Source organism: Dromaius novaehollandiae, chromosome 13 (genome assembly GCF_036370855.1).
Source record: "Dromaius novaehollandiae isolate bDroNov1 chromosome 13, bDroNov1.hap1, whole genome shotgun sequence".
NCBI classification, from domain to species: Eukaryota; Metazoa; Chordata; class Aves; order Casuariiformes; family Dromaiidae; genus Dromaius; species Dromaius novaehollandiae.
The window spans coordinates 24,255,740-24,280,514 of record NC_088110.1 but is presented as its reverse complement, the minus strand read 5'-3'; the positions used below and the strand labels follow the sequence as shown (position 1 = coordinate 24,280,514).

The 24,775-nt window shown below is 37.1% G+C and overlaps 1 protein-coding gene across 5 annotated transcripts in view; it reads right to left on the bottom strand.

The window, feature by feature from the left end:
* NFAT5 (nuclear factor of activated T cells 5) overlaps positions 1-24,775 on the bottom strand; it is an 81,570-nt gene that overhangs the window by 38,907 nt on the left and 17,888 nt on the right. For 2 of the 5 annotated variants that reach the window (XM_064519873.1, XM_064519874.1), the window contains exons 2-3: positions 14,165-14,290; positions 458-1,016 (exon numbers count right to left, since the gene is read on the bottom strand). In XM_064519873.1, coding sequence (XP_064375943.1) covers positions 458-1,016; positions 14,165-14,290 — 685 coding nt within the window. Of the gene's footprint in view, positions 1-457; positions 1,017-1,487; positions 1,550-3,509; positions 3,579-6,632; positions 6,746-14,164; positions 14,291-24,775 lie in introns of all 5 variants that reach the window. The other 3 variants (XM_064519877.1, XM_064519876.1, XM_064519875.1) reach the window with 3 other exon arrangements.

The window sequence follows — 24,775 nt, the reverse complement described above, 5'->3', positions numbered from 1 at the left end:
TAGGTTCTATTACTATCACTCTCTCTATTTGATAAATAGAGAAAGAGACAAACAGAAGCAGATAAACTGCAGACTGAAATCCTCACACAAAATCCTGCACAAGGTATTTTTTTGAAACACTGCAAGGTTTGGGATGTGTCCAGTCCACTTCTGCCTTTCTTTTTAAATACAGTAACCTTTTAATTGCCATTTTATAAGTGGAATGTAAATAAAAATACAGATGATTTTATCAGCACTGTGTCCAATCGTTGCAGGAAAGTTTAGTTCTATCTTCTAACACAGATTTGCAAATCTAATGAGAACTTCTCATGGGCTAGGACGCAAAAGGGAAGGGCAGGGAAGGGATTTATGTGAGAACCTGAGTAGAACACTTGATGGAGGGGAGGGGGGCAGAAAGTTTTATTAGTTTGTTTTTACACATGGTGATAGAACTTTAAAAAAAAATGTAGATACCAACCCATTTCCTGCTTTTGAGTTGCCTTTGCTGTCCGTGCTGAGTTGAGAAAGGACATAGTGAGGCGCTTTGGCACTGTCGGCATCAAATATATCCATGTTGGACTCTTCACAATCTCGACGTTTGATCCCTGGCCTCTGCTTTGGGTTTCGTTTGCGTGATTTACGTGGCACCTCAGTGTTATCATTGTAGGAACTGGTACTCATGTTACTGAAGTTGGAGGGTGAATCCTCCATCCACATACTGCAGCTCTGCTCTGACTCCAATCCACACCCCTCATCCTGGCAGGACATCCGACTGTTATCCAGCAAGTCCTCAGGTGGTGGTGAGATGTACAGGACTGTGTGTCTCTTCGGCGTTGACTGCTGCTGCTGGACTGTGTTACTGGTTAACTGCTTGTCACTTACCCCTCTGTTACTTACCCCCACGGCTGAGGAGCAGCTCTCCACTTGCATAGCCTTGCTGTCGGTGACTGAGGTAGAGTAAATGGTAGGACTGGAAGAGGTGGTAAAGGAGCTGCAAGCACCGCCCATGGAGGAAGAGGAAGGAGCTGAAGAAGCATCTGCGGTGTACAATTCAGAAGTAAATACAAGACACATGGTTCTGTGTGTGCTGGCTATAGCAGTCCCATTGAAATAAAGTGATTTGTGAACTGATTTCTTTCCCCCAATGAATATTTGGAATTTGGTAAGTTTTAGAATGCAAATGCTTAAAGCAATACAGCCTAACAAATACAGTGCTTTGGAAATGTCCAAATAAGACTTAATGCATTGTGTTGCAATCAATGTTTTTAAAATTATAGTTAATTCATAAAAATGGCTGCAAGTAAATAGAGCTTTCATTGTGTCAGCTGGACTAATTATTTCTGAATAAGCCATTTCATCTAAAATAATGGAAGCCCCAATGTAAAATGCTTATAGTCCACATTCAATGCCAATTAAACCATTTATTATTAGGTTTTGTTTTGGTTTTTTTTTTTTTGGAAAAAGACGGGACTGTGCTTAGCCATGAAATATTAAAATAAGTTTCTAACCTATGAAGCAGAGAACTACAGGTCATTTTTAATGCAGACACTCCCTGCTTCAGAGGCAAATCCTGGAATAAAAATATGAGAAAATAAATGAGAAAAGAGCTGCTGATTATTCCATCATAAATGAGAAATAAAATATAAAATCAACTGAGCTGGTAGGCAAAATGGAACTGGTATCAGTCACAATGACATAGCTGTTTATTTTGCAGGTTCAAAATAGGGATGAAATATCTGTATTGGTGACATGCTGATACAAGATGACATGAAATTTGACTCTTTCAGTCTCTGGGATTCTACATTAGAGTTACTGAAATTTGTTAGCTGGGTCCCTTAAACATATAGTCACAGCCTTACAGAGAGAGTTTGGGACAGACCTCTAAAACGTTCGTATCAAACAGAGAACTTTAAATAACATGATTGACTTCTCTGGAAGTCCTACAGATCAATCTGTTTTAGACATGTGGAGGGACAGGTAAATGATCAAAACAAAACCCTGAAGATTTCTGGAGAGCAGCATAATCATTTCCACTGAAGACTTTTTATGGACAAATCAGTAAAAAGCCTAGGCTAAAACGTTTCAGAGGAAGTAGTAAGAAGACAAACATGGGCCTTTTTATTTAATTTATTTAACTGTAGTTCACTGAGGAATAAATAACAAGCTTCTAGTCAGATTCAGGCTTTCTAAAGGGGTGAGGCTATTTTCTGTATTTCTGCTTTGCTGTCAACACTTTATGGGATAAACAAAAACTATAGAAACAATTTAATCTTGGAAACAAACCTGCCTTGAAATATTATAGAAAATATCTGTTCAACTAATTACTAGTATACTATTAATTTTGTTAACAGAAACATGAGATATCATTTTTGTTGTTTGGGGCTTTAAAAGAAAGTAATTCGAATTATTATACAAATCTGTCAAATCTAAGTGGTTTGAGACATTTGAACTATTTTATCCAGTCCAAGCAATTTAAAAGTAACAGAATAAAGTATGTTCAGCTATGATTCATATATTTAACCAGCAATAAAACTCAGGAAACCTTCCTATAAACCTATTTGGGATTACAAGAGCAATCAGTGATCTATGGTAAGGAAGATTTAGACAGATATTGTTTCTTAAAGCTTTTCTGAACTAAATGAAATTAAAGGCAACTATTTCAAACTGGAGCCAAGAAAAAATTAGTTATGATTACAGTTTATCAATAAATTACTCTGCTCTTATCCATGTAGAAGTCCCTTCCCAAAATCTCCCAGGGAAGCAGGATAGCTGAATGATACCAGTTCCATTTTCCAGTCTGTTCTTTGGCAAATATAGTGGCTGAAATTGGACAATTCAGTCACTTCGAACTGCATTCCAATTTAAAGGCAATTTTATCCTTTCTATACCATGCATTAATGCAATGCTTTTTTTCAAAAACATATATAGGATTGGTAAGAACTATTAAATCTAGATATTAATTTCAGTGACAATATTTAGGAGCTGATTTGCAGCCACTTTGAGTTGCGAGAGATTGTTGCTATTTGAGATGTTTACCTTCTTTTGTTAAAACAGCATTAGTTTCCATTCAGCATTTACACATTCAACTGCAAATAAAATATGCAGCATGCATACAGCATATATGCTGCATGCAAATGTTTGCAAATAGAATACATGAAGCACACAGCAATAAAGCTGCAGCACTGGATTACTGAATAGCAGTATTTCCTCTTTTTAAAATCAGTGGGGTTTTTTTATTAGACGAAACGAAATATCATGCAGAGTACAATACAGCGTATGAACATCTCATGGTTTCCTGTCCATGAGAAGACTTTGACAAGGAAATAATTGTGTACGTTGAACCAGGTAGCAAGGCTCTAGAATTGGAAGACTGATCCTCCTATAGAGAGTTTAATAACGAAGATTATCTTTTTGCAGCAAAAATTGAAAATGTTTTAGAAAAGTCTTTTAAAATACCTATAAGAAAAACTTAAAGTTGCAATTCATACACAGGTCTGCATTGGAATAGGTTTGCCAAGCACTGATCATACCCTGCATATCAAATGGTTCAAAGTATATCCTGTCCAAAAATCCAACAGTTGCATTTTTCCTTCACTTTCCTGGAAAAAAAAAAAAGTCACTAAACAAAATACTTCTCAGCATAAGGCTAAAACAGCTGCTAATAGTATCTTTTTTTCTTTTTTTTAGTGTGCAGCATTTAGCAGTACTTTAAATTGCAATCATTATTGCTTCCAGGTTCCCAAGATAATATCTCATCCATTTTTTTTCTAGACAGCGCCCGTGTGTGCATGTACATATACATATATACACACATAAGGAAACAAATACTGTCCTTTACAAATTGGTTATACTCTCCTTCACTTATCAAAAGACACTCCTGTACATCAATAAAATCAAATTATAGAAACAATAATATCAGGCTAAACGATCATGGCTTTCCTTTCTCTGTAGCCAAATATGCTCAAATGAATGCCAGTACCATCCACAAATATCTAAGTGTTATAAAGTAGATACAGGCCAGTGTCTTTTCTATTATAACAACTAAAAAATATATAGGAAAATATGACAAATATTAAAGCCAATGAAATAAGCTGGCTATATCAGAATAACAAATACACAAATACAAAATATATTTCTCTGGATAAATTAGTAACCGTTATGAACATTTCAAATTGCGCAAATACTAAAAATGGAGTAACCTTATGTTTTCTCGGAGTCAGCAGGCCTTTAGCCAACTTATCTTCTTTTAAACTAAAAAGTGCATAAATAAGTGGGATCAACCAAATCAGTAACTTCACAAAGTTACTATAATGAATAAAGCACTACATATTTTACATGGCTCCCATTTTGTTTTTATCAATTTGTTGTAAAGCCAGAACAAAATATGTGTTTATCTGACACACAATGGGGATCTCTTGGTTGAATATGCTACACAAAAAAAAAAAAAAAACCCTTCACAATGAAGGTTTTGGTATTGAATTTTGATTGATCTTGCTTTAAAAGCTGAAAGCATTTTGTGTTTCCTTTTTTTTTTGAGGACCTAACAACGGAATTTTCCCCAACATGCAAAATAAACAAAATAGGCTAGGGAAAATATAATCAGAAGGGTACATCTGGTTGATAGTCTACCAAGTTACAGTGAAAACATACACATGCCTTTCCCTATTTAAGCATTGCTTTCATTTGTGGTTTACTTTCTTTAGACACATATTAGAGAATTGTCACATATGGCTCTTTCATTTGCAGCTTAACAGTGCTTTGCAGCCACAAGTATAAATATAGCTTAAGTGAGTATGTACATTTTGAAATCTAAGATGGAATATAAGATTTTAATACAATCTCAGAATTAAAAATAACTTCAGAATAACAACACGTAATAAAAGCCAAGTGCATGTTACAGCAAGTATGCAGGCACAGTATCATAAATGAAACATGCACCAGCATTACAAGTTCATTTTTTTGTTAAGAAGTATGGTACTTTCATGTTAGAGCAACTTTGATCACTGTTGAAACTAAACCTCTTAAACCCATCTTGGCTACTGTCTCCATACCAAATAAGGGGGTTAAAATAAGTAGTTCAGATTTTTTTGCCTGTCCTACAAATTTTTCTTCGCTAAGACAGGCAGAATGGTACAAAGCAGTCAGTTCAATACAGGGAATTTCTTCTTCTGTATTAGACATCATAATTTACACATTAATTATAACCAACTCTGTAGTGCACAAATGAAAGACTAAAAATAACCAAGAATTAACAAACTAAGTGGTTTGTGCCAGAGTTTAGAATACAAACAAAAATAACTCTGCACTATTTGTGGGAAGACTAAATTTCATAGAAATGGTATTCAGTTATTCATTTCAGTCATTTGTACATTTGCTTCCCAAAAAGTCAAGCAGGGTGCTTACTGCTCCCAAACATTTACCTTACTTTCAGGCAGTGAACAAAATTACATTCACAACCAAGAAACTAAATAATTCAGGTTCTTTCTGAAAACAAAAAGCAGCCAAAAAGCAGGCAGTGGAAGAAGTGATGCAACACGCATGTGACACAAATGCATGCTGCTAAAAATCAGAGAAGGGAACACAGAGCAAAGAGCATCCCCATGAGCAAATCAGTGCAGTCTTTTTCTTTTCAATAACAAACCATTGTACAAGGAAAATTTATTACCTCCTGATTATCAACTAAAGCAATGACATATTTCTATATCCTATCATCTTGTGAAGTCAAACAAGGCATTCAGCCTTTAAAAAAAAGTCTGAAAGGGAGGAAAAAAAAAAATATATATATATATATATATATATATCACTACTTGACATTGAGGAAGTCCTGTCTTTAGATAAAATTCACATGGAGACAATCCTGAAATGCTTGTTCATTCTTTCCGAAGAGATACTTCAATACAACAAGGATTACCAAATCCTCCGAAAGAAACAAACGTCATTCTAATGACATCTTTTCTTAATTGCAGCTAGAGAATAAGGCAAGTAATTTCCCACATTGGAAAGCTCAAGATTGCAAATGCAAATGAATTGAAGGCCTTTTTATTTTTATAACTTTTCCAGCCACCTGTGCATGAATGGCCACTACAAACTACAAGCCATTAAAGAACTTGCTGTATTTCTCATAATTTAGCCTGCATCCTGTGCAATCCACTACGGTATGTTCAGAAGACATTGTAAAAAATTGAAAACTCTCCACACAGGTGAGTTTTAGGTCTTGTATAAGTTTAATACACAAAATATACCCCTTTATTGAATTCTTAATTTATCTAACATTTTATGTTCTTGATAAAAGTTCTGTATGTTAATTTGTTTATTTGCAGACCCACTGGACATGGAAGAACAATTTCAGAACAAAACCAGGAAGATTCTATACATAAGATTTCCAGCATCAACCTTTATGTTGCCAAAGGTTTTAAAGGTAAAAACCAGAACTTACAAAGTGGCTGCAAACCTGCTTTCAACACCTCACATGCCAAACTTGGGTTTCTACTTTTCTTCTTCTCGTATTACTCATGTAAAGTCAAAAACTTTTCCAAAAAAAAAAAAGAGTTTAGTTTCAAATCAGTATCAATCCACTATTTAGAAACAAAACAAAAAAAGAAAAAAGAAAGAAAGAAAAGAGACTTATGAAGAAGTCTGAAAACAAGACCGACCTATACCCTGGGTGAGATTGGATGGGTTAAGTGTCTCTGGCACTATTTGTCTTCACTATTGACAGACACTGTCACACAACCCACCACACGATGCCTGCCTCTGAATGGCGGAGCTAGAATGCAAGTTAAGTGTATTAATAGAGAAAAAAAACTAGCATCCCAGCAAATATAATAAAGCAATCCAATTCACCAGTTATTAAAAGCACTCAGATTCAAAATAGGTAGGTTAATTTAATTTACATTAAGCCCAACAGTGTAAATTCCCTTTATAGTCACATGCTGAACCAAGCAGTGCATTATCTGCGTAAATACATCAATCAATCTATTTTTACTAGGAATGACATCAACCAAATTAACAGTTCAGTTTAGATATCTAAGTGGAACTTTTGTTAGTGGCTCACACCCAACAATTCCATTTATTAGATTTTTCCCACTCAGAGCGATAATCAGATGCACAAGCAAGTCAGAACTCCAGGCCTCCTCAGCTGCTCTCTTCAAGCTCTCGCCTGTCATCTCCTCTGCTTCCCTCCATAACCAGCTATCCTGAAAGAGTGACTGTGTGATGATATCTTGATTGATAGATCTAACAAAGAACATCCCATTTAAGAAACAGCTCTTTTGTTTTCTGGATCTATGTTTTCTCCTAAGAAACTATGAAATTCTCTTGGCCTTTGGGAAGTCTTTAATGCTGCCACTGCAAGGAGATGCCCAAATAATAGCACATTAAGGTTGTTCTCTTTTTCCCTTCACTTACTTGTTTTTTCATTATTCAATAAAGAACAAGGAATTCTCTTGTGACAAAGTAATACTCAAACCTCTTTCATGCAAGAATATGAGCCACTTAACGTAAGAACTTGCCACCAAGAATCTGTCAGAACAATAGAAGAGCTCATGTCTGACTGAGTAGTTCTGGAAACTTGAGGTTTACTGGCTATGTAAGAATCAGGAAGATTGAAAATAAACTTAATTTGGAAAAAAGAGAGGAACGAGGGTACATCTACACGATTGTTTATAGGCAAATATAAGAAAAGTCTGCTCCATGCAGATCAGAAGCTGAGTCAGAGCGTGGCACAAAGTCTGAGCTAATCCACTTTGGCTCTGAGAAGGGGTTACTATCTCAGACTCAGTACTTCTTCTCTAGCAGTAGCCATGCAATTTCCCCATCAGAGCTTACTCTTAACTATCTGGCTGACTAAGCTGAACAAGACTGGATCTACTCAAAAAAAAAAACCAAAAAAAAACAAAAAAAAAACAAAAAAAACCCACCCACAACCCAAACCATTGTATTTACAGAGAACAAATACTGTCAAAAAGTTTCCATAGAGTGTTAATTTTATCAGAGAAGTCTTATTCTTCAGCATTTCCCAGGCACGAATTCTCACCAGTTCAGGATGATGAAGGAATCTCCTCCCTGCCTTCACTGTCCCATACCTAAATCAAGGACTGGCCAATCCTAAACTAATGAAAATATCTTCATGATAGCTTTTCCAGAGCCAGACGTGCATTATTTTCAGGAGTAACATTTAAAACATTAAACTTGTTCACGTCTATGTTACTGCTAAGAAGCCAGAGTGGCCCGGGCACTGTACTAATACACAACAACAAGGAGATGCAGTGCTAAAGAGCACCGTGATCTAGTTTAAACTAATTCTGTAAGAAAGAAGTATTTGACAGGAGACTGAAACAAGCACAAGGCAGACAGACAGCCTTGAAAGGCATCCTCCCAGAAGAGGGGGTGAGGGAAGAGAAAACCCTATTATAAACCCCGGATAGCAGAATTAATATTGGCATTGATATCCCCTTTGAAATTCAACGTAATTATTTCTGTATCAACAAGAAGAACTCTTTAATGGATGATAAACCAACAAAATATTTTGATTAAAACAAAAATTAAGAATTCAGATTCTTCCTATTCAAAAAACCTCACAATTTCCATTTTGAAGCTTTATTAGAATTTTTAGCTTGAGAATGACGCAAAAAGCCTCATCTTTGTAGTAAAAAAAATATATAGATATATTAGCCATATCCCTCAGCACCTGGTCTCTACCCACAGACAATCCAAATGGTTATTCATTTCTCCACAGCAGCAATTGAGAAGCAAAGCCTTATTTTCATAATTAAGGTAACAAAATGCTTATAGCAAGTATTTCAATAACAGTTCTTCGGTCAAAAATAGCTAATTATTCCTATTTCGGACAAACAGTTTGTCCCTTTATTTAAAGGGGAATACAAAATGATTTGACCAAAAAAAAAGTAAAGATTTCATCATTTAGCAAATACTTCCTCAGGATACAAATGTAGCTGTTTTGGGCCATGAAAATTCAATACATCATAGATTAATTGTATCTAAATGTGAAGAATGCAAAAAGAGTTCAGTGAATACATTTCAATGGCACAAAATTTGTTCTCCCTTTACTACTGCAAGAACACTGCTTTTTTGTGGAGAATTCAATTTGAGATAAGAACTGGAAACTGTCAGAATGGAAATGATGCAGGAAATACTATCTTGAGGAGCGATGAGAAAAATATGGAAGATGGATATATTCAATTCTGTGGAAAGTGGAAAGCAGCATAAAAGATCAACAACAAGCTGAAGAAGCTCATTCTAAAATCCTGCAAACCCATAGAAGATTCTACTATAGAAAAAAGGAACAGATGACAGGAGAGAATCAAGATTCTCTAACAGGTTTCTTCATTGAGGTTCAGAGGATTTGAACGTTCTTGTTACTAGAGGAAAAAAAAAGAAATAGCAACACTGTTTAAAGTAAATGGCTGAAAATACATCTGAATTGTCCCCAAAATACAGGGACAAAGTGCTGACCTACTAACAAGAAACCTTGTGGAAAAGACTTAAATTAGCACTTTGAGTTTTAAGCATTTGAAGCACTTGTTTAACATATTTTTATCAATGGCTATTGGGAAGAAGGCGCTGTTAAAGCGTCAGCCATACTTGTATCATGTAAGAAACCTCCAGGCACAGCTTAGTGACATTTCTCAGCGAGACCTCTCCACGCATTTGAAGATCCTGTCAAATGATTCATATTTAATGTGTTCATGGTACCTCATCCGGGAAACCACTCTTTTTCCTGTCCCCTGAACAAAGACACTAGGAATTCAAATAGCAAACACAGAGCGCTGTTTGTAGAGCTAAAAGCATGCCCTTTTACTCCCTTCTGCTTTCCAAAGTAGAATTAAGAAGTAGAACCAAGAGCTTGAGATAGCAGCTTAGGTTATGAACATTGCAGCTCAAAATCCTAGAGTTCTGTTAAATTATACTTGCCTGATCAATATTCAGAGAGTGGGTAATAGCCCTTTTGTCTGGATTGATGAATATGATACACATTTATTAACAAATTAATGACAATCCAATTAGTAACATGCCATTTTAATACTTTTTAAACTGCTCTGTAAATTGCAATAAATTTTAAATGGAAGAACTAGAAGTCTGCCCCTGCAAGGTCTTCTCAGCTGAAAACAGCCCATCCTGCTCCTCCAAAAAACCAGAGAAGTTAACTGCAGCAATATATATCTCTCAACTATAATGCTATTTATGTGGAACAAAATTCCAACAGCAAAGTGCCTGATAGAAAAGATTCAAGTAACTTGAATTTCAGCCAGATACTATGCTACTCTGTGTTTTGTAAAGCAGAGAACAAACTGTGTTGAACTCTTACATGAATAAGAAAAAGCTCTCATCACTTAGGATTGCTCCTTATAATATAATCTTCTCATTATCAAAAGTAAAGTGTATCCGTAATTGACTCATGCAATGTGCTAGTAGCATTTCAAATTAGCCCTTGTTTTAAAAAACAAAGAGTAAATGAGATTACCTACAGTGCTACAGAGACTGCACTTCTATCATTTCTCTATTTCAGAAGAACAGTGATGTTTTAAATAAGAGCTGACAAAACACACTTACACAAAGCAAGTGAAAGATTTCAAAAACAATCTGGCTTGTGATACTGGAGTTCCAGGTTGCCCAGTTCATCTCTCTTCCTTACCTATTATTTGTACAATGTCAGATACTTGAAGGTATGCCTGGGCTCTGTTATTACAGACTTCAGATAAGTGAATGAATAGCCGATCTTGGTCTTTTAAGATATATATTATAATATTCCTATACAAACATACAAACATGCATAAAGCCCAGACTCATCTTCCTGTTATTTTTGAGTCCAATCCACCCAGGCTTCATGTTACTGTCAGAGCCAGGGCTTGAAATTGTGGTAGTAACTTTTTAAAGATACTGAAGCAATCCTAATATAATTACAGAAAATAATATAAAATGATATATCTATATATCTCAAAACATGATACAACTATGGAAACACTTGTATCCTATTCTCTTGAGAAAGCGGAGATGCTTGGCTGTAGAAGAAACCCATGGAGCTAAACTCGATGAAAAGCAGAGGCACTCCTAGGAATCTGAAAGTCAACTTAGAATATTTAAGAATGTTACTGCTCCAAAGAAGTCCTGCACAGCAGTTACTAACAGCAGTTCAGAAATACTAAGTTCAAGACTACCCCAGCACAGCTGAACTACCATAGTAACAAGCTTCTGGTATTTCTCCTATGGCCCTGTGATCAATAGGAAGGAAGAAAGGAAAAGTTCTGGAGCACCGCTGACCCACAAGTCCCCTTCTTTCGGTAAAAATGAATCCTCCCTGGGTGGCAGTTTTCCAACAGCAAATCAGTAGTCTGCTGGAGGAAGAACAGTAATGGGCAACCCTAAATCAGGAATTTGTGGCAGTGGGGACTATGACTATACATCAATCCACTGGGATCCACTGCAAAGAGTAGATGCACTTCTTCTTGCTCCCCCACCTAAAGCTTTTGCAGACATTGGAGCTTGTCCCCATATTCCTAGATTAACTCCCAGTTTTAAAGAGAAAAGAAGCCTGGCCTCACACTTACCAGAAATACCCAACCATCCTCTCCATCCTTGGGGTATGAAGAGTTTTTTCCTCTTTTCTCCTACACTGGAAAAAGGAGCAGGGATTGTCCTTTTCAGCCTCCTGTTCTGTATTTATAGTTTTGAAATGTAGTCAGCTTACCGACCTGTTTCCCAAGTAAACAGTGTCTAAAATGCACTTATTTTAAGGATGCAGTGGAGGAGTGCAGAAAAAACATGTTACACATACACAAAAAAAAATCTAGTATCATTCACTGGCCAAATTATGAGGTTGAGTATTCATATAGGCCTGCAGGAGTTAAGCAGCCACTTCCCTTTAAAAGCACCAGCTACAGTGCTTTGGGCTGGGGACTATATCTTTCTTACCGGTGTATACAGTACAACCGACTGTTGATTAATTATCCTGATCATCAGGGATATATGTTTATTTACTAAAAGACCATGACTCAATCATTCATGCCCTCACTGTCATGGAGAGTGACAGGAGCAATGAGAACAAAAGTAATCTTTGGTTGTTGGTTTTTTTTAAAAAAAAACAACTTTGAGCACTATAGTTTCTTATACTTAATACTACTGATCCAGATTTTAATAGCATCCAGAAACTGTCTCCTCACAATACCGAATCATCCAAAACCACAGCTCAGTAAGCGTTTTAAACCAGCACAAACTGACAGCCACTGAAAGAAGCTAGAGCTCAACCTTTTCCTACTGCTACTTCCTACCCCTGCATCGCCTGTTCCTTGTGCCACCAAAAGCATTCGTGGAGACACAGCCAACCGACCCAGGGAACCAACCCAAGATGACTGGAACCTGGATCAGCTCCTCAGTCCAATTCACTGTGCAACACACAAATGAAGACTCCTTCTGTCAGACTCAGTGCCAGCCTATGCCAAGTCTTTACGAAGCTACCGCATCTATGACATTAAGAAAGTGTTCTTAATTGAAAGAATGTCACTTTCATCCAGTGTCTACAAATAAATCTCTACACTACTTTTTGCATTTTCATTAAAGAAAATTGTTTGTGCTGCAGTTTAACCCATTCTTAGCTTTTTGAAAGGAACCGGACGGCTGTTAACAGACACTAAATACCTGGAGGTAACAGACATTTAGTTCCATTCATCTCAAGTGTTCAAGTTTTTTCTGTTAGATACAGAATTAATTAGCAGTTCATTTCTGTCTGTGGATTTAGAGTGTAACAGGGTGGGGGAGATTGTTCGTTTGTTTGTTTAGATCTATGTTTCTGCAGGGTTCAGTTGCTGCTATAACTTTGAAGCGATTGACTATTAAAAATCTTCAATTTCAGAAACATATGCCCAAATTATTTTTTGAATAAATGATACAAAAATATCAAATTCTTTCAATATGATGAATAAAAATATCCAATTCTTTCGATGTAATGAATGAAGTTCCACTGTGCACAATTAAATCCACAGGTTCTCTCAGAAGAAGTCTGGCAAAACATGAATGGTGAGCAGTGCTGTAAAGTTTCTCTGACAAGTCTACAAACATTTTAATTTCTGATCAGGATTACTGTACCATGCAAACCTGGGAAATGCTCTCAAATAAATATTTAATGCATATGAATTCATAGGGGAAAAAAAGAATAATGCAACTACCAGAATCCTCACCTTAAATATATATATATTTTTCCTCAAGCAACAACCTAAGGCCAACTAAGAGAGTGGAACATTACCTTGTAAGAAATATGGGGATCAGATTACGCAAATAATCTTATCCAATGGAGAAATATGCAGCAATTGTAAGCATAATGATCATTTTCTTTTTCCTCACTGTGCAGATGTTTACTAATCTATACAGGGGACTGACAAAAATTCCAGATGCAAAAAAGTACTGAGGCTAACCTCACAAATCGAAACTTTGCTTTTAAATCTTCACTTATTTATTTTTAAGGAAGATCAACGACAGTCTTTAGACTGAAGCCTAAAATACGACTGGGAGTAAATTAGAGTACAAAACGCTAAGATAAAAAGGACATGCCTCACTTTCAGATGCTGTCAATTAAAAAATATAACCAATTTAGATTTCTCAGACAGTTTTATGAATATACCACCCTAACGTGTTATGTTTTCACATGCTTAAGAATTATATAACATCTTACAAAAGAGAGCTATGTTGGAATGCAGTCTAAATACTAAGCTTCCTCAGGCCCCACAGAAGAAAATATGGCCTCTTCTCCTCCCTAAAGTTTGGTAAAAGTCTCATGGCCCAAAATGTAACCTCCCATAACACTTTTTATCCTAGCTAGAATTCACTGTTTTTCAGTCAGGCAGCATTCTGACTCAGTTCCAAACTGGTATTTGTTACAGCTGAAGACAGAGTGCATTCTAGGAGTTAACAGGCCTATGCTGCATAATACAAAAGCGAAATAAAAAATTTCTTTTAAATATATCCTATATAAAATACAGTAACCACTAACATAGAATACCTGATGATTTAGATCATCTAGTTTATTTTAATGTATATTACTTAAAGTTTCCTAGAATGAACTCTGTTACTGCTCCACAAGCTTTTCTTAGAACCAAAACTTTGCCAGCACTGTTCATGTTGGCCAGAATGTCACAGACCTCAACAAAGCAACTGAAAAAATGAGAATGCTTACCAGCAGCAACTACAGCTGGAGGAGGCGAACCTGCCTCACCACCACTTGTTTGGCTCATGGATGCTACAGATGTTTCTCTGGAAGGTGGTAACTGCAGCTCCTTTGGGAGAAGGTCATAGACAGATTCTGTTGAGCAGAGGAGAGGAAAAAGAAAAGAGTTTAAACAAATCTCTGTGTTCTATAAGATGAAGGATAAATAATGTTTTAGCCTGGAAATACTAACTATGATACAATTTCTTCAGAAGCTTTCTAAAAAGTTACATTGAGTACTAGGAGACCTTAGCACCACAGAATAAAGTCATTTCAAAAGCAAACAAACCACCAAAAAAATTAAGATACAGATTCTCAAGACTGAAACAAAAAGATAGAGATTTGTTCAAACAAAGGAATCATTCATAAACTTCCATGGGAGCTGTACTCATTTAGAATGAAGGGGCTGACAGCACATACGGGAAAGCACATGAGATCCGAAGACAAACCTGTTCTCAGAACTCAGACCGTGGGATTGACTTCCAAAGAAAGAAAGACTAATTTAGTATCATCTACAGAATATTCTATAAAGTCTTCCCATTTAATAAATGTCATTTCCTGTTCTATAGGATCCCTTATTTACATTTCTCTGCAAAAATTTTGTTGCCTGGGACTTCTCTAAACTGAAGCAGATACTCCAAAGAAGGCAGTCTCCACTAAGAAAACCGCTATTGCCAATACATCCAACACAAAAATCTGATAAAACCGCGCAGATCCTGCGTGGTAGTACAATTCCTAAGAAAAAAGATTTTGTGACTTCTCTATTGTGAGACAGTTGTGGCTGCTACACATAGCACACCTGACGAAGCTAAAACAGCCAAGATATAAAAAGCTAACTAACCTCGCCCTCGGTTTCTCCGTGTTTGCTGATGGCTCAGTCAGTCTCTGACTACAGGAAGATGGCTATTTAGAGGAGCTCAGCTATAGAGCTCGCTGCACTGAAAGACTGAGCATGTATCGAGTTATTTTGAGATAACTAAACACACAACTGCAAATCCACCTCTTCAAGACCATACACTAAAGATGCACCATTACTTCAAACACCCAATTTGGCTCAGCAAATAAAATAACCTAGATGCACAGATGCAAATGGAATCAACAACTCCAGGCCACCAAACTTCATGAAAACCCTTTATATGTATCATTTATGTGCCCAGGACAGGTATGGAAAACTCGATATGCATTTTTAATTTTTTTTCCTATGATGCAACAATAATACCCAATCAATCCTAACGTAATACATACTCACGCAGCATTTCTTCTATAAAAGTAATGTAACTGAAGACTGAGGAAGCGTGCTCAACTAAAATGTTTAATCCACATTAGGACCTGTAATAAATGAAACACACTCGATACAAATGCAGAGCTATCTACACTTTTAACAATATGTAATTGTATTAAAAATAACACATACCAAATGCTTGTCATGCTGTCAACCAGAACAGTTATCTTACCGGTAAGAGTGAAAATACTCTCACTGCTAACCGGCATAAAAGGAACCCAAGAAAACTCCAGTGTTGTTTACAGGAAATGCTACTTTGTCTGCTATGTGCAAAATCACAAGCATCTACAAAGAGTGGTTACAAACTGGCCATGAGATGTAACCTGAGTTTACCCCACAGCCTGTCAAACTTTCTCTTCTTTGCTGTATTTTTTTTTATTTATTTACACCCCCTTTTCAGAGAAATAATCTTTCAGTAATGTGACAAATAAAACAAAACACTTTTGAATTTAGGCTGATAATCAAAAGATTGGCAGCCAACTGTTGCCATCCAAACCCCAAGTGAAAACCTCAGCAGAGGTTTTTTTGGTTTTGTTTTTAATAAAAATTATCCTTAATACTGAGACAACAAAAAGTAAAATGTTTTAATACAGCTCAGGTTAACTGACCCTAAATTCAAGACTTTATTCTTTAGAACATCTGGAAAAATATTTACTTGTGCTTACTGAAGATCTCTCAAAAGATAAGAAAAGAAAGATAAGAAAAGAACAGACAGACACCCATGCTTTGGCTGCTGTTCTACAATGAAGAACAGCTGCACTGGCATTTCCCTCAAAGATGAGTCCCCTTCTAAACTCACTTTTCTCAGATACCCTAAACTCACTTTTCTCAGATACCCTAAACTCACTTTTCTCAGATACCCTAAACTCACTTTTCTCAGATACCAAGGCTTGATTTCTCACTCCTCTGTACTAGTAATTTTCAACACCATAAAACTAGCTTTCAAAGTGAAAGATTAGATCAGTTTGAAACTCATTATACAAAGACAGGATTATAACGGTGCTTTTTATTTTATACTTCATTTACTTTTCCACAAAGAGGTTAGTTCTCCTTTAGTGATATGACCTGGTATTTTATTTTATTAAGTAGAAGTATCGCGTATCCTCTATATGTATAAGCATTTAGATAGTTTAAACCCACTGTAAACTACTTTCCATTAAAAAAAGAGAACAATTAAAATTAAGAAATTAAGAATTTTATTTAGGTTACATTGTGTGGAGGTGGAGACTCGTATTCAATCAAAAAGCAAACAAACATTTAAAGTCTGTACTAGCCAAATACTCTCATTATGCTCCTTGTGCCTATGAGGCAAAAAAAAAAAAAGGTTATGAAAACACACTTGTGCTTTCAGATAGGAAGGGAGTACAGAAAGGTTAAGAATAGAAAAAAATCTGTTGAATAAATAAGGAAAAAGAAGTTATACAAGTATATGAACAAGAAAGTCTGATGAAAAGAAACAAAGGAAAAAGTAATTTGGTGCTGTATTATATTGAACATACTTCTGCCAGTGAAATAGAAGTGCTAAATCTGTGGGAACTCTCAGAACAGCAAGAACACGTACAGCACTCGAGAAGCAATCCTCACATATTCTGCCATCTGTAAAAAACCTGCCAGTCGACTTCTGAGTGGACAATTCACTGAAAGGAGGAGAAAGGAAAAAAAAAAAAAGCAGAAGTCTTGCATGATCTGACTTGCAAAAGAAGCACGTTTGATGCAATATCACTAGCATATTTAAGGCTGTGTGTAGTTATATTCACAGCTCATGGTGACAGGAAGGATAGTGCACACTCCAGAACCGGAAGCCAAGAAAAAACAGTACCTACTTCAAGTAATTGCTGTCCCTCAGTTTCTAAATTGGCAATATAGGGACAACATAATTTATCTGCAGGTTTCATTATGAATTTTAGATCTCTTTTTTAATGCAAAAAAGCATTAGAGAGATAACCCTATTATTAGCACACCAACACTGGCTGATATCAGGAACTTTTAATTGAAATTCTCTTCTTCCATTCAGAAAACTGCGAAGACAAGTGCAATCCTCATGTGCAAACAATGAAATTATTGTGAAAGAACGAAACATACACGTGCTCTCGCCCCTTCATACACAGGGCAGTTTAACTACACCTGAAGTTCCCAAGCCACCTCACGCTGCCCAAGCACAAAAATATCGCCAGCACAGCACATTTTGTAAAAGTCCATTCGTCATGCTGCATTCTGAGAAAGCTTCTGCGAACCACAAAATCCCAAGCAGCTTTCAGAGAAAACGTTTACTTATTTCTGTGTTGAATGGTTCCTATAAGCTTGGCCACTGGCAAAACTGTCAGTGTTAAAAGAATTATCCAAATAAAATGTGCATTTGGAAACCACAGGATATTTGTGCGTGTATTTTCTGCTAAATTACAGATTTTCTTCAAAATGAGTATCTTAATTCAGGAGATTAAAGACTGAAAGGTTTATATTTTTGTCCCCTACAGTGAAAAACTATAACCTTTTCATCCCCACAGGTATCAGCTTCAGAAAAACGTAGTTCCGATGTGCAGGGGTACCTCCCTACCTGCCATGCCTCTGTGCCTCTGAGCGTTACTGTCCCTGAAGTCAGAAACGTGCCACTAGCTGAAGAAGAAGTCCCTTTAAGTGAACACCAGCATTTGCCCTGGCCAGTACTACCTACAAGGGGTTAATACAGTCCACGCTCACTTCTGACAAAAAACAGGCACAGGCAGATGTTCAACATGGAGCAGCTGCTGCTGCTTAATCGCCACCCAAGGTGCTCATCACCACCTCTCTCAGGAAAAGCTGTGGCCGTTCAGCTTTTCCGACAGCAGGTGATCTTAGCTGAAAACATGCCCTGCAACAAATTCTTGCTACCAAACGATCTAAGAAACTCGCACCCTTTGCTGTGCGAGAGCTTGGAAGGCTACAGCTCCTGGAAGAAGAGCAGCAGTATTTAAAGCTGCTGCAGTCATTTCAGCAGGCAACTTCACTTTTACGCTCGAGACATTGGGAGCAAGTATTTCTGTTATGCTTCTCACTGCATAAAATGTTAGCAACCGACCCCAAAAATTAGAGACCGTAATACAATGTGTGTGTGCACACGTACGTGTACATGTGTGTATATGTATGAATACAAATACATATTTAGGTATCCATATTAAATATATGCACACACATTTTCATTCCTTACTATTGTCTCTTGAGTTCCTCTTCAAGGAGAGAGCTGCTCATCATCATAAAATCTATAAGTCATAAGATATTTGGTGTTGATCACAAAGCCTCATTCCAAAAGCTAAGTAATTAGGTAAGGGAGACTTTTTGTCTTTGTTTCTTTTCCTGGTTTTTTGTTGTTATTGTTAAGAAACATATTTAACTCTCAGAAGTGATGAAGGCTCTTTCAAGTTCACCATTTTAAAGGGATGTTCAGCTCCGAAACTCCCAAAGCATATTTTTCTTGGGGAACAGGTAATTTTAGCAGTAATCCATAGCAAGCACAACTATCATCTTTGTGAACAGTAATTTCAACGGTACGATAAGAGAGGGAAGGAAAGAAAAGCCAGCATTAGAATTGAAACACATTCCCAAAGATCACAAGAGCATTAAGAACAAATCTTTACTTCTATGCTTCGATGGTAAAGAGCAAACTACTTGAGACTGGGTCTAAAACACAGTCAAATTTTTGTATCGATGTACTTGGATACTGCACCTAAAACTGAAGATGCAATGTCTGTGCTCTGCAAAGAATTTAACATTAGTGTTGACAGGTGTCTACATGACAGGAAGGTGCAAAATGTATTAGGAGGGAGAGGAACAAAGTGCTGTTAGGAGTCACTGTGCGGTGCAGCCAAGAGAACACAGATATGGTGGAATAAGAGAAGAAATAGAGCTGCAAAGGTTCAAGCAGCACAGGAGAGGAGAGGGAAAAGGGGGAAGGGGATTAACACAAGACAAGTTCAATGTCAGACCTGAACTTCAAAGAAAAAAACTTCTAGCTTTTCTTCAGAACAGATAAAGCCTCGTAGTCTAAAACACATCTTTACTGAACCGGATTATTAGGAACTATCGTTTCAAAACTTTCCCAAGGAATCTAAAATTGTTTAGGTACCTTTAAGAAAGCTCGCTGCAATAAATCTGATCTTAGCAAATCATACTTCAAATAAAACTTTGTGTTTTCACCTAAACACAGGCCAATGTTTATGTATGCTGCTCTATAAATAGCATTAAAGCAAAAACTGACAAATTCCAGAAAGATTAGAGTTGTTGCAAGGAAACCAATTCTTCTCCAGCGGATATGGCTTTTCTCTATTCCTGATACCACACTGACGTAACTAAGGCTCCCTTCCCTACGGATCAGCTTGCCTCCATCACCATGTTTTTTACATCCATACACACACACATACATACATATATATATATATATATATATGTATTATATAAAGTTTTCCTCCTAGAGTTCTGCATTTTTTCAAGTAGAAAACATATCCACAAATAAAAGCTGTTATATAAATACAGTATTACATTTAAAGGTAAAAATAAAAATTCAGCTTCATTATGTAGTTTTACCTACTTGTAGCAAGAAAAATATGTAAACAGAATTCCTGCTTCCAGCAGCTGCTGTGTTAATAAGTGAGGCACATTTCAGCCAGCTGACAGCATAAGGTACCTCATAACCTACTGCTTATTCCAAATCCCTTTGAAAAATATATTAGTTGATCTCAAGTTTCTGTTTTTCCCTAGCAGCAGCTCCATTTATGTCCAACATTTTCCTGAAATACATTTTCTTTCTCCATGTAGGAAACAAGGAACCTCCATTTCAGGATTATTTTTAGCATTATGAAATAGAAACAAGATCAACACATGAGAAAGGTAAAAAAAAATACTAATAAATAAATCAAATACTGATGATCAGCCAAGTTTACACTCACTTCTACATACAAGCCCTCATGTGCCTTCTGTCCCATGCATTCATCTAAGCAGTTATTAGACATCCTATTTACAATAAACCAAATCTCGCATTGCCTCTCAAAATACCTCACTAGACTAATTAGATGATCCATCCCAAGCTTCACAAATTTTACTAATGAAATTAAGGACACATGGGGACAGGCAGATTTATAAGAAGTATTTAAATGTCAAATTTCTTCAATTCCCTTTTATCCGATTATCCTTCCACTCTAATCTCTCATCTGATATCAGCTGCTTGTAACTTTGACCTTCCTGCCAGTTACACTGAAAGTTCAGAAAATTATATTTCACGTGGCTAAACTGACCCCCAAAGCACTAAATACTAGGTCAATATCCAAGACAGTAAAACTCTGTATCTGGAGTAGACCAGTTTTTCTTAGTGTATTACTTGAAAATGCATGTCATTCATAATTGAAATATTATTGAAAAAAAATCAATTAAAATAATATGGTACAGGACTCACTTGTAGCAAGAACAATGTACCAGAGCTAAAAGAATAAGCTTTCCAGTACACCTGCACTACCAGCATAAATCTGGCCAACATTTAGTCTCAGGCGAAGGTATTCACCATTACTTGCCTCAAAAGAGCTGCAAGAGGAGCAACAAATTCTGGAGACACAAAAGGATACACAACACAGAAGAGATGCTCACCTAGTGTAAACTGCTACGCACAACTGGCATCAGCTCATTTTAAATTAAAAATGGTAACAAAAATCTCCCTGTGAAAGTGAGAGATAATGCATTACTACCAGTCTGTATAAAATATAAAGTTGGGGCAAGATGCACCTCCCAGAAACTCAATCAAAATAAGAACGCCAGTCCCCCCGTTCAGCTTATCCAGATGCTAAGGAGGCAGCAGGGCCCCCCCGGCCCGGGAACGCGCATCCCCGGCCAGGCGGCCAGCGCATCCCTGGAGCCACGGCAGCCTTGCCGACGGCAGGAGGTACCTACCGTCCTGGAGGTGAAGAAAAGCGAGGCTTGGAAGGGATTTAGGCAAAACAGAACCAAGGGAAGTCCTGCGGGAAACTACAGACATAACTGATGTGATGACTACAGGAGAAGCACGAAAGGGTGGTAGTTCATGTTGTAAATGTAAACATGTAAATTGAAATTTCTCCCCATATTTTGCTAGCTTCGCCTTCATGCACACACATAACATTTGCCCCTTTTGTAGGAATGTTTTTAGATTCCTGTACACAAATAGTCTACATGGACTCTATTTCAGACATCTGGGCTAAGAGTAAAATCTAAGTTCTCCAGCCTTCCCCCTCACCCTCAACAAAAAATACCTATTATTTTTCAGATTTCACATTACTCTCATTGCCACAGTATCAAAGGACTGTTCAAGAAATACATAATACTTTGTGACTAGAATTGTGACAGTAGGTTCCTCCTTCTTACCAAGTAGGAAACTGCGATTCTATTTAAACATTTTTCTTAATAACATACCTGCTAAGCTATTCATTTTTATTAATGGAAGCAAAGTGAACAAAACATACCACTTACAAACAGGAAGCAGTTATGTTAAGATAACTGTAAGATTCTGTGAGAATTCACTGCAGCTTTGGATATGACCCAAAGAAAGCACTGCTTTTTCCAAGACATTTGCATTCTCATCATGGAGAGTGCTCTGTATGTTATTAAAAAGTAGAATTTCAGGTAACCTTCCATGGTCAGAACAGATGCCACTTTCAAGTAAAAACTCTCTTGTTAAATATATAAGCCCAATACTGAAATGTAGATACAGTCATGCTACCACTTCAAGTGGATGAAAGGTGGGAAGAGGAAAGAGAATTACAGTTTCACCAAAATAGCTAATGAAAGTAGTCGCACGTAATCAGTTCAGCTGTTAACGCAGCAAATCGAACATGCACTGATCCAGTACTCAGTCACCAGCAGCACTTGCAAAACCCTTCTGTAGTTACCGATACTTAATGAGTCTTGAATGACTTTTCAGTTGCATCTACAGAGGAATTTCAGCCATACAGCTTAAGAACTGGGATTTCTAGTAATTTAGTGCCTCATTAACTTGAGCTATGCTAGGACTGGTTCACAGTGCTGCAGAAGAACTTGTCTGTCCTTACCAAAACTCTGCAAGGCATTCTTAATCTACCAACACAGGTAACTGAGATGATTCTGTATCTGCAAGCTCTGTGCTTCTACTCCAGCTGGTACAAAGTTTTGAATCCAGTCTGTTGGACAAACAGTTTCTTCTTGTAACTCAACACTTCATCAAGCAGGGAGCATAGAAGATATGGAAAATAACAGACAATATTAGTTTCCAATGCTTAAACACAACAGCAGGCCCCGAGTTCATTCGTACAAATGCAGACATCCTCATTTTGCCAATATCACCAAACCCATTAATTGTTATGAAGTCCTCTTTACATAATTCAGTGATTTCCTTATGCTTTGCTATCCAGCAGCACAGTCATGCAATCCAGAACTTTCACACGTGGAAACAGAGTTATGAATCTGAGGGAGAACTTTGCCCTGACCTACTGGCAGATGAGGCCACATTAATACAGAGACTGATACTACCATCTGGAAGTCATCTACCTCAGACTGCTACAGGTCCCCATCTGGCAGTTTTGGTGGTAGCAAGTCAAATGTCAGTCATGTGGACTTCAGACTACTGATTTAATAGCTTAACCACATAACTAAAACCTTGACATATCGTGATGCTACACAATTATTACCCATGTTGGATCAGGATTTTGAATACCTGTATGTGTGAAAATGAATGCAAGAAAATTAATTTGAATCAATAAGAATAGATATCCACCTATTCCAGCTTAGAAACTGGTGCGTAGCCCATCCCGCTGACGTCAGCACTGTCTAATTTTTGCATGGCACAGCAGTCATGGATAGAGCACATAGACTGATAGTCACGGGAGAGCATTATGCTATAGTCCTGAACGGCTGTTACTGCAGGAACTGGAGCCTACCATACCATACGGCCATTATCTCCTCTCTCCGAGATTGCTGCCTTCTCTGTCTCCTGCTCTTTCTTTCCTTCACGATGGTTCAGATGCTCACCTGACATGCACTCCAAGCTGCTACACATTTCATGCAGCAGATCATCTCTTAGCCTTCTCCTTTGCCCTGATGGTTCAGCGCCCTCTCCACAAGACTCTTGTGTGGTTGCCTTGGTTTACCAGAGAAAGCAGGAAATTGAGAAAACGAAACTGCATTTTGTCCACAGAAGCAAAGAGAAAAAAGTCACTTTTATTATAAAAGTCACTTTTATATAAAGTAAGTCCATATATTAGCCAATATCAAACTGAGATGCCATTACCTAATTTTTCCCTTGTCCTATAAAGTAGCTCTGGCTAGTCATGTCTACAGCCTTTATCTCTGCTATAGTAAGGACTTTACATCTACTTAAGCAAGGCACTGTTCAAGAAAGGAGGGTAAAAGTCAGACTAGAAGCCTGATTATATATTAGTTTTCAAATTATATAAGGCCAAGAAGCCGAAAAGAATGCACTGTTTCTGCTATAGCTCCCAAAGCACATATGACTGGTAGTAAAAGTCCATCTACTACTTAGTCATTGACCACCCTATAAGAAACAGAAGTGGCCATTAAAAGTTTGGTGGCTCCTGAAATATCCACCAACTGCTTTGATGTTTTCCCATATAAAACAATTCCTATATTAAAAAAATAGCAGAAATTGGGGTACATACCAAGATTATGCTAATATGGAAGTAAAGTTTCGGAAAATCACAGAAATGGTCTTTTTTCACACCCAGATAACATGCTGCCAACAGAAATAATCAGGATAACAATTACTAGTGCTTTCCAAGGGACTTTTTCACTTGCTATAGTGACTGGTTTTTATAATCCACAGTGCCCATGGCAATATTTTAGAGAGTTCTGTTGCTAGCATTAAACAGTGTACCACTGTGACAGAATTATAAAGAAAACAATACCCAGTAAAATATCTATTCCTGCTTGCTAGACATGTAATTGCACTTTTTTTTTTTAATAAATTCAGTAGAATTACTAGTTAACCTGCCAACATTTCCCCACTATTTCAAGTTTATTTTTGACACTGCATGGTCAGTAACACAAAAAGGAATGCAGGAAAAGAGTATGGCTTCTGCCTTCAGCTGAAGCCATCTTCCCACTGCACATAATATTCTCTAAATCGATTTCTGATCATGATCTGGAAAATTCTCACTACTTTTGCTATAGTTTTCCTCTTAACAGCAAAGATGGCAGCCATCACTTACTTGCCTGCAGTTGCAGCCCAGCTTTGATGACGCTTCTTCTCCAGCTCCTTCCCCAGGCCCAGTCTCCAGGAGAGGCTTGGAACAGCCTCGGCCCCAGCCCATCTG